The 10,419-nt window shown below is 59.0% G+C and overlaps 1 protein-coding gene across 13 annotated transcripts in view; it reads left to right on the plus strand.

Moving 5' to 3' along the window:
• The window catches only part of ACOX3 (acyl-CoA oxidase 3, pristanoyl), a 48,091-nt gene that overhangs the window by 15,550 nt on the left and 22,122 nt on the right, over positions 1–10,419 (plus strand). For all 13 annotated transcript variants that reach the window (XR_009563899.1, XM_030876810.2, XM_060298917.1 and 10 more), the window contains exons 7-10: positions 974–1,062; positions 6,413–6,509; positions 8,339–8,521; positions 10,192–10,314. Coding sequence is in view for 12 of the 13 variants with exons in the window: in XM_030876810.2 (XP_030732670.1) it covers positions 974–1,062; positions 6,413–6,509; positions 8,339–8,521; positions 10,192–10,314 (492 nt within the window). In the remaining variant the exon portion in view is untranslated. The remainder of the gene's footprint in view (positions 1–973; positions 1,063–6,412; positions 6,510–8,338; positions 8,522–10,191; positions 10,315–10,419) is intronic.

The raw sequence follows: 10,419 nt of genomic DNA on the forward strand, positions 1-10,419 counted from the left end.
CGTGCCGTTGACATTCGGGGCTGGATAATTCCATGCTGCGGGACCACCCTGTGCCCTGTAGGATGTTTAGTAGCATCGCTGGCCTCTGCCCACTGGATGCCTATAGTACCCGCCACTTATGACGACCCAAAATATCAACAGCCATCGGCAGATGACCCTGGGAGGGGAGGGTGGCGCAGTCACGCCTGGTAGGAATCACTAAAGGTCTTTGAGAACGAAACTCCATACTGTCCGCTTAGACCGCACGAAGCGAGGACCAGGGAGCCCGCTGTCTCTGTGTGTGTTAGTAAGTATATCTACTGGAAGCTCATTTGGGGGAGCAGAGATTTACAAAAGTAATCCACAGCAAGTATGTGCACAACCATTTTGTCATTTCATGAAAAGCCAGTGGAAAGTCCTCCATCGAAAACGTGACTGGGAGATACCTGGCCGCCTCCAGGCAGCACGTACTAATCAGCTCCTCCGTCAGTGTCCTGGGGCCACCATAACCAAACAAAGCACCACACACTGGGGGCCTGGAACCACAGAAATTTACTCTCCACAGTCTGGAGGCCAGAGGTCTGAAATCAAGGTGTCAGAAAGGCCACGCTCCCCCCGGAGGCTCCATGGGAGGGTCCTTCCTATCTCTTCCAGCTTCTGGTGACCCCAGAGTTCCCGGGCTGTGGTCGCTTCCCTCCCGTCTCTGCTTCCATCTGCACGTGGCCCCCCTCTCTCCATGCCCTCTCCTCCTCTGACTCTTGGAGGACAGCGGTCATTGGATTCAGGGCCCACCCAGGTAACCCAGAGTGACCTCACCTCCAGATCCTTAATGATATCTGCAAGGACCCTGTCTCCCAACAAGGTCACATGTTTGGAGGACACTTCAACCCACGGCAGCTACACAGAGGGAGCCTGTGGCTTGGTCCCTGGGGGTTTTGAACATTTTCATCTTGATTCTCGTGTGGTCATCAGAGTTGCCATCTGTGGTTTGCAGATTCGGGACCCGAAGACCCTTCTTCCCATGCCAGGGGTGATGGTTGGCGACATCGGAAGGAAGCTTGGACAGAACGGTCTGGACAACGGGTGAGCGCGCACCTTGTACTTGACGGTCGCTCCTCCAGGGGTCATTCCTCAAGGCTGCCTGCTCAGCACGTCCCCCCTGTGAGCCCACCGGCTCCCTCAGTGCTGTCCCCGTGCCCTCCCAGGCTCCTGCGGGATGTGCCTTACCTCTGCACTTGAGATCATGTTGGGAAGGGCCGGGTCCTGTTTGTACTCCAACCTCAGGAGACATAAGTGGCCCCAAGTGCAGAGCACACAGGCTTCTCCCCGGCAGGTGGCCGCTTCAGCTCTCAGGCCAGGCTCAGGCTGGACACCCGTATCCCGTGGGGCCTCAGCCTGTGACCTGGGCCTGCTCCCCGTCCTGGAGCTCAGGCACCCAACAGGTGTCCACGCTGGTTCTGGGGACAGAGCCGGGTGCCGGGTAGCGGGGGCAGAGTGGCCTGAGATGAGACCTGGGCTTGGGGAGCTGGAGGGGGGCGGGTGGGCAGGGGAGCCACGTCAGGAAGGGCCTTGGAGTCTCCCTGAGGGATTCCCGGGCTCATTCATGGCATGAGTTTTGGAAGCAGATCTGGGTTCAAATCCTGGGTCCACCTCTGCCTCTTTGTGTTATCTTGACCAGCTTTCTTGGCCCTCTCCTCCTCTGTAAGGTGGGCATGATGTCCCCAAGCCGGGCCCTCTCGTAGCCCTGCCTGGGGGCCTTTGCTACCTGTCAGTGCTCTTATCACCTGCGCCTGCGGGCGGGACTCACGTGCCGTCTCCCGGAAAGCCTGGCTGCGCCCTCCTGTTCTCCTGAGACGCTTTCTACCTGGGGGGGAAGCACAGCCGGGGGTTCCTTAGTCGTGCACCTCACGCTGCGTCTCGGGAACGTTTGCATACCTGCCGCTTTGTCGGGGGGCAGAGAACAGAGGAGCCCGCCTCGCTGTAGTTGGAGCCCGCTGCTTATCCTGACCCCGGTCATTCTGAGTGTAAGTCAGGAGCAGCAACTCATCTCCGAGACAGAAGCTGGGCCAGGTGGTCTCCCACCACCCTAAGCGTGGAGAAACCTCCTTTCAGCTGTCCCCCCTCCCCAGAGGTAGGGGAGCTGGGGGCACAGAGAGTGTCTCAAACCTCTGCTTGGACCCTCAGAACAGGTGGGGCCCCAGCCTGTACCAGAGAGGGCGGGAGAACCATCGATTTTCACTCTGTGTAGCTGGAGGAGAAAACGGAAGGATGTTGCTAAAAAGTGAAACCAGAAACACACACACACAGCCCTTCTAACCTATACCTGTCTAGAGCTTTGAGTGCCTCTCTCGCTGGCCTGTGAAAAGAGCCTGTTAATTAATGCTGGAGCCTGGGGTGGGGGGAGGAGGGTGTCAGTTCCCTTCCATCACTGCTCTGTGCGGGTGCATGGGGCCCCCCCGGCAGGGATGGGTCATGTGGCCTGTGGTCCTTGGGGCAGGGGAAGCTCTGCAGCCCTCAGGGCGAGGCCGCCACGCGGCTTGGAGTGTTTGAGAAGATGGACCCGATCTGGCCGAGGTGAGTCAGCGTCAAAGAGGACCATGCGGGAGGTGGAGGTGGAAGGCCCCGTCTTGCTCTGGGCCCTGAGCACGAGCGTCCTTTATTAGATCCACGCGTCCCATTGTGGGACCCGGAAAATGCGTGTACGGTGACTCCATTTGTGGAAGGGTCTGTGCTCACACATAAGGCCGGGCAGGTGTGTCTCCAGGCGCCTGGCGGTGGGAAATGACCCTCCAGCTGTGAACAAGTGCTGCTGGGTCACTGCTGTCCAAGGAAGGCCTTGGGTGAGGTCACAGATCTCCAGTCCCCATTCATTTGCTTTTACAAGTTAGAACCTTTAACACTGTTTTGGGACATCCGTGAAAAACTCTGCCCTTGGTCCTCCAAATCAAGTCCCGTTTTATTTATTTTTATTTATTTATTTTATGTTTTAACATCTTTATTGGAGTATAATTGCTTTACAGTGGTGTGTTAGTTTCGTTTCAGAGACTGTTAGTCCCGTTTTAGAGACTGAGTATTTGTTTCTTATTGCGATGGTCCCAGGGAGTCACACCAACGTAGCAAAGGCCCTCCTAAATAAACATGTCGCGTCCGAGGGGCAAAGCTCTTCTGAGACTCAGCAGTGCCAGCCCGGTGCCGCCAGGGGGCAGCATGGCGACTACCCTGAAGCCGGCTCAGAGCGGCCCCCCCAAACCAGAGTCGCCGTTCCCATGGGGCCACTTGGAGGCCAGCAGACAGGACGTGGAAGCAGCCGTACCCTGCGCCTTTGAAAGTTCAGTGGTGCCTGGGGTCCCTCGGCCGCTGGGCTGGGGCTGGGATGTGGGCCAGGGGCGGTGACGCAGGCAGTGCCCGCCCCGCCAGAAACGCAGCTGTCCCTGCCAGCTTCGGGGCGCACGCCCAGCAGAGGGCGCGCGGGTCTGAATCCCTGGCTTTCCTTGTTTGCAGGCCACTTGCAGAGCAGGGTCGGGATTGAGATCTTTTATTTTGAAAAAGTGGTCAACAGTTCATAGGTAGGTCACAAGGATTCGTGAGTCTGTGGGAAGACTGTGTAGAAATCAGAGGCAGACGTAAATTGCACGGATTACTTTTAGCCAAATAACTCTAAAAGCAAATCAGTAGAGATCCCTCCAGTGAACTGTTGGGCCTCACCTTCAAGGTGGGCTGCGGGCATCCTCACACTTGCTCAGAGGTGAGGCGGGGAAGCGTCTCCAGAGCGGCTGGGAGGACGTCCCATGAGGCTCTGGGGCCCATGTGGGGCTGGGGCAGCAGTGAGAGGCCCCAGGAGTAAGGAGGCCACCGGGACGTGGAACGGGTGGCCCAGGAGGAAGGGGGTGCGGGGCCTGGGGCAGGGTCTGCCGCCCGCAAGCCCCCCAGCCCTGCCGTATGCTCACGCTATCGTGTCACACGCACACCCCGCGTCAGATACGACCTGTGCGGCCCCCCGCCCCCTGCCCTCGGGGACACTGGGGATTGTGACCAGGCTGGCCAGCATCGACTGTTCCTGGAACAGCCTTTGCCACATGGCAGTGCTCAAAAGAGAATGTGTAAAATTTCGATTTCAGTTAAGCTCCAGCGAATAGTTTTGCGCCTATAAATACATTCCGCCTTGTTCCATCCCTGTGTGGCAGGGAGGGTGAAGATTTTCCACTCCTTAAAAAGGGCGCTCTCAGTTGACAGCATCAGACTTGTGAAAGCATTCCTCGCCTTTCAAGTGATGAGCTGGACCAGACCAGGGACGTCGGCACTGAGGCCGGGCGTTCTAGAGATGTGGGTCCCGGGGCCAGTCAGAGCCGCCCCACAAAGGCCCCGATGGGTGGCTCCCTCCAGGCAGTGCCTTCGGGTGCTCGGGCCAGGCCTGCGTTTCACACGCCGGAGGGAGACCCTGGCCTGGATGCTGCTGGGGCCCTGGTGGCCTCACGTGCAGAAATCCTAGTCGCTTCCGAAGGAGTTTGGGAGGGGCCCCTCCAGCCGCCCCACGCCCAGCCCCGGCTCTCAGCTCTTCCCCAGGTGCACTGGCTGTGTCACCCCTCAAGGCTGCCCCGGGACTCGGGGTTCTGTGGAGGTGCACCAGCGCCCTAAGGACAATGTCTCGCCGCTGTTGATTCATCCCCGGCACTTAGGACGTGTCTGCTGGGTGCCAGGCATGTGGCCCCCTTATAACAGGGTCCCTAACGGCCACCGAAAGGCAAGTGGCTCAGTGGGCAACATGGCCAGGACCGCCATCTAATGGTGCTGTGGGACCCCTGGGTGCTCACCTCGGGGCAGGCGTGGGAATCGTGGCAGGCATCTTGGAGGAGGTGGCAGCGCTCTGAGGGCCGTCGGCCCTGAGGCCAGGAGAGGGCCTGGCCGGCTTGACGGTGACAGGCAGATGTGACCCAGCTACAGGCTACGGGCTACAAGGAGGCAGCAGCTGACAGGGGTCCCGCCGGAGGGCTTACCACGTTTCCCTACGGGTTTAGATTCTGTTGGTCCCAGGGACCCAAGATTCTCGTGCCGGGTGTGACCATTCCGAGCTGAGGTTTAGACAGGCCTCTGCTCCCGTGTGCGGGACAGGGGGACGAGGTGGGGTCTGGAGAGAGCCAAGGGGGAGACTGTTGCAGGAAATGGGACAAGAAGAGGCACAGACCATCAGGACACAGCTCGGGGTGGGGGTAAGCACCGTGGCTCGGACGGGGGCTGGGGAGCCACACAGCCTGGGATCCAAGGAGGAGCTGGGGGGTGGTACGCGGAGCTGCCCCCCTTCTCCGCAGGGCGCTGCCCTTCTCCCCAGAGCTGCTTCCTCTGGTTCAGTAAAAGAATGTTCCGTGTGACATCGAAATTGCTTAGAAGTCAGATAAGGCGCCGTCGGAACTATTGATATTTTAAGATGGTTTGGGTTTTTTTGCACAGTGTCTGTACCGCCCGTTACTTCGCATAACCTTGTTCCTGCGCTGTCGTGAGATAGATTTTCCTTCCTGACAACCACAGAAAACACCTTCGATTACTGACACACGCGTGATCCCCAGGGATGCGTGTGCACGCGTGTTCTCAGCGCTCAGGGAAGCTGACTCGCCTGCCCTGGAGCCCTAATGGGATGGTGCAGTACCCCTGTTTGACTCGGGACGTTTAAAACCTCAGTTTGCTGACTTTGTCACTCCGTGTGTGGACTCTGGTGTGGGAGCCAAGTGTGAGAACCGGAGATTCTCATCTTTATGAAAACGGTCCCGCCTTTTCTGCTGAATGACCGGTCCCAGGTGTTCTGGCCGCAGCGAGCGAGGACGTTTCCTCCCAGCATGTAGTGTAGCGGGAGCCCGCGTGCAGCCCTGAGGCCCGAGCGCCGGCGGTAGTGGGGGTGGGGGCTCGCCTCCATCATTACCAACAGACGGCCGCTTTATCTCACGCAGAGCCCATCACTCACACCGCCTTTTGCTTACGCCTGCTTTTTTGGCTTAAAAAATTAGTTGAAATGTCTTGTCTACTGGTGCCTTCTCTCTCCTGCGTTTTTGTTTTGTTGTGTTTTGTTGGGTTTGTTTTTTCGGTCTTTTGGGGATTATGTCACCTTTTGAGCTGTGCTTTGCCTTTTTTTTTCTTTTTTTTTTTTTTTTTTTTGCGGTACGCGGGCCTCTCCCTGTTGTGGCCTCTTCCGTTGTGGAGCACAGGCTCCGGACGCGCAGGCTCAGCGGCCATGGCTTACGGGCCCAGCCGCTCCGTGGCATATGGGATCTTCCCGGACCGGGGCACGAACCCGCGTCCCCTGCAGCAGCAGGCGGACTCTCAACCACTGCGCCACCAGGGAAGCCCTGTCCTTTGCTTTTATTTGACTGAGTTTCAGGAGGGAGAGGAGATAAACCCCGGGGGCCGACCCCAGTTTAACCAGAAGTGCTGTGTCTCCACACAGATTTGCCATGTTCCACAAGGTCAGGATTCCTCGCCAGGACCTGCTGAACCGCTCAGGAGATATCACCCCCGAGGGCACCTACGTCACCCATGTTAAGGTACAGCTGCCTCCAGGCCCACAGGACACCCACCCCCTGTGCTCAGAGGGGGAGAGTCACCACAGGAGCCCGTGGCCCGTGCAAACCTGTCTAGGATCAGGTCCCAGTGCCGCCAACAGGGACGGGAGTGCTTGGGTCGGCCACACCCCCAGGGCCCCGAGCACGATGACCTCCCCCCACCCCGCCCCTGCCAGCCCCCCGGCATTTCAGTCAGGGAGGTTGCCCCCGCCGGTGCTGATTCCCACCAGGGGCTTAAGAGTGAAGGGTCGCCTTGTGGGCTGTGCACCAACGGGGGTGACAGTGTCCTCTGGTGTCTGACCACGCCCCTAAGTTCATTGAGTGTAGACATGCAGTGGCACGGCCCCGGGCGCTTTCCAGACGTGGCCAAGTCAGGGTAGCTGAGCCCTCCCAGGCCTGAACCCACAGCCGGGATGACGCGTCCCGGCAGCACGTGTGCGTGTGAGAACCCCGCCTGACGTTGAGCTTCGGCTGCTTGGAGCCGAGAGAACAGGGCTTCAACGAGTGTGACGGGTACCTTCAGATGACGAGAGAAGCTAGAGGTGACACGGGAAGCCGTTCAAGAATGGAAACAGCGCTATAAAAAATGAATGAAAAGTACGAAAGTAAGTCATTGAGAGAACCCAACAGATGGGGTACCTACAGCGGGAGAGTGAATTAGCGGTTGGAAATCAGAGTGAAGGAGGCGGCAGGAAAGGATGGAGAGAACCACGGGGACAACGTTTTGCAGAAACGATGAAGATAAATGTCTCTAAAGTAAAGAAGGAAGAAAACCTTGACAGAGGGGCCCATAGAGGGGGAGTCAGGGTCTCCCATCCCACACTCACTGCGGAGAAGTGTCAGAACCTCGTAGAGAAGATGCTGAGGCCTTCCAGAGACAGGATGCTGGGCCAACTCCCACGGAATAGAAGCCCCTTTAGTCTCAGAGTTCTCCGGCACGACGCCGAACGCGAGAAGTCAGTGAGATGACGCTTCAAACCATTGAGGGCTGACGCTTCTTCGAAATCCAGCTGGACTGTCATTCGTGCGTGAGAACAGAATCAGTATTGTCGGCCAGAGGCTCGACGTGTTGCCACACAAATACCAGCGTGGACATAATTTTGGAAGAAAAGTCCGAATAGTAAAATAAGTGAACCCAGGAGGAGCAGCAGGGGGTAAGGGAGGTGCACGTGATCGGATAACTGGGTGAGCCTTACGGGCAGAGGTACCCAAACGCCGCCGACGGCCCTTAAAGCACGAGCCACTGTTGGAAACAGCGATAAGCGCGTTGCGATTTACAAGACGTCAAAAATAGACGCACAGGGGCAATTACCCGGTTTCAGAGATCACAGAGGACAGCAGCTGACCATCACACCGCTTGGAATGGTGGTTTGACGGACCGGGAGGAATCCCAGGTGGGGGGCGAGGGGGTGGGGGAGGAGCCTGGTTTATAAACGAAATGTCGGTGCCAGCCATGCCCTCTGCTTAGGCTCCTGCGTCGCTCTCGGCACAACTGTCCGGTCCTCGCTGGGATTGGGAGCGGGCTTTGTACTTCCCGGTGGCCGTTTGCAGGTCTCTGCAGATGGTACATCTGCCCGGGGCCCCGTCCTCCTGTCACTAGGCATCCTCTGTGCCTCCCCACAGCATCCCGTGATGGGGACGCCGGCCCCCATGCAGCTTGGCCTCCTGGGCCCAGGGGCCTGTGCCTGGGGCGCCCTGGGGGCAGGGCCTGGAAGTGTTGAGTGAATAAAGGAGCGCCCCTCCACGTCTGTGCCCGTCCCCAAGGCAGCCTGCGGGTCCCAGGTCCGCCCTCACCTGCCTTCCTCCTGCAGGACGCCAGGCAGCACTTCAGCGAGTCCCTGGGCAGCCTGTCCTCCGGCCGGGTCGCCATCGCGGGCATGTCCGTCGTGAACCTAAAGCTGGCCGTGTCCATAGCTCTGCGTTTCTCAGCCACCAGGCGTCAGTTTGGACCAACAGACGAGGAGGAAGTACTGGTGCTGGAGTATCCAATGCAGGTACAGCTTCCGCAGGCGTGAGTTCACTTTCTTTCTGCTCCGCGTGCAGACATACCTCCTCTCTTAGGTCGCTGCACCTGGGTTGCTGGTTGCTGATCAGGCCTCTTCAGGAGTTAACAGAGGGCGTGACACTCACAGGGAAGGAGTGCGGCGTCTGGGGCCACACGTGGTCTCCATAAATGGTCTTTAGTTGAACAGGAGCGTGTGCGACCAGCAGGAGGCGCTGTGGTGAGGCCGAGGGAGCAGGTGTGCGCGCTCGTCCCACCTGCGGGACCCTGAACGTCCAGGCCACACTCCAACGCGCTCGTCCCATCCCTGGGAAGTGACCCCGGGACACAGCAGCTGAGGGGGCAGCACTGTTCGTGGTGACGTCCTCTAGCAGAGGGGACGCTCGCCTTCCGGGTCCTCCGAGATGAGGCAGCCCTCGATGGCAAAGGTGCAACTCAGGCTGGGCATCACCTGGACGCCGGGGCGGGGCGGGGGACGCATTTTATCACAGCGAGCCCCCCCCGGTGCCCCTGCGGCCCCAGCCCTTCCGTGCGCACCATGCAGCTGCCCTGCACACCAGGTGGGCTGGGGATCCAGGTGGGTCCCCGAGGCTCGAGTCAGTGGCTCCTGCCAGAGTCAGCAGCTAAATCGGACCCAGGTCTTGGCCAGTTAGGCCTGAGCAAAGGTGTATCTGAGCGCAAGTTTCAGGAAATTGTAACTGAATCGAAGTTGTTTCTTTTAAGACTTCTTTTACTATGGCCGTGAACCTGTTTTAATACCAAATAAACAAGTAAGGAAAAGCCCAGTGCCTGGCTCATGCCGGGCTGGCACACAGTGTCCACCACACCACCAACCCCGTGGCCTTGGTGAGGTCACGGCACGTCCGACTGGGCATCAGGCCTGGCTCAGCGGTCACGAGAGCCCACCTGAGCCACATGCTTGGGCTCCTGACCCCAGGTCCGCCCCCTCCCTGCTGTGTGTCCTTGGGCAAGCCACTGAACCTCTCTGTGCTCTAGTTTTCTCCTTTGTAAGTTGGGACTGCTGATAATACCTCTCTGCGAGTGGCTGTAAGGATTAAATACGTTAGTGCATGAGAAGCAGTTGGCACCGTGACCACACCCAGGAAACGGCAGGTGACCACGGTGCTGCCGACGGCGGCACCTGTCTCCCAGGTCCTTTCAGACTCCGCCCCCTCCATCCACGCAACAGCGGATGTGCGCTGGTGAAAGAGACACCCTCCCTCGGCTCTCCATGAGCCTGTTTCCCCGTCTGGCTCTGGGGGTGGTCGCTTCATTCCCCGTAGGCTCCCAAAGCCCAGGCATCGCCTGGGGGGCTGGGCCCCACGCTCAGGCACGGCCGCCTGGCTTTCTTAGTTCTCTTGTAGATCAGCATTTGCTCTGGCTCAGGGGTCACGTGGATGGGAGAGCGGTGAGGGGGCCGCGCAGGGTGGTGCACGCGGCACAGTTTCTCCTTGAGTGGGGTCATCAGGGTGGTGCGGGAGACCTGGCCGCACTGGAAGAGCGTTGGGGGGCAGGTGTCACGGGGGTGGGTCCGGGAGACGTGCGGGACCTTCTGCAACGAGTGGGGACGGTGGGCAGCGGGTTCCTGGTGCTCCAGCCCCGGAAGGCAGGCGGGCCCTGGGGGCACTTGGAGGCCTCCAGGCAGGGACTTGTCTGTTTCAGCAATGGCGTTTACTCCCGTACCTGGCCGCGGCCTATGCCTTGGACCACTTTTCCAAATCTCTCTTCCTGGATCTGGTGGAGCTTCAGCAAGGCCTTCTGGGGAAAGACCGGAGCGCCAGGCAGGTGAGGGTCTCCGCTTTTCTCCACAGCATTTATCATCCTTTAAATCTCACGGGTTGGACAGCACAGATTCAGCCTTTCTTTCAAAACAGCCTCGGTGTGTGGATT

The sequence above is a fragment of the Globicephala melas genome, chromosome 5 (assembly GCF_963455315.2).
Source record: "Globicephala melas chromosome 5, mGloMel1.2, whole genome shotgun sequence".
Lineage (NCBI taxonomy): Eukaryota > Metazoa > Chordata > Mammalia > Artiodactyla > Delphinidae > Globicephala > Globicephala melas.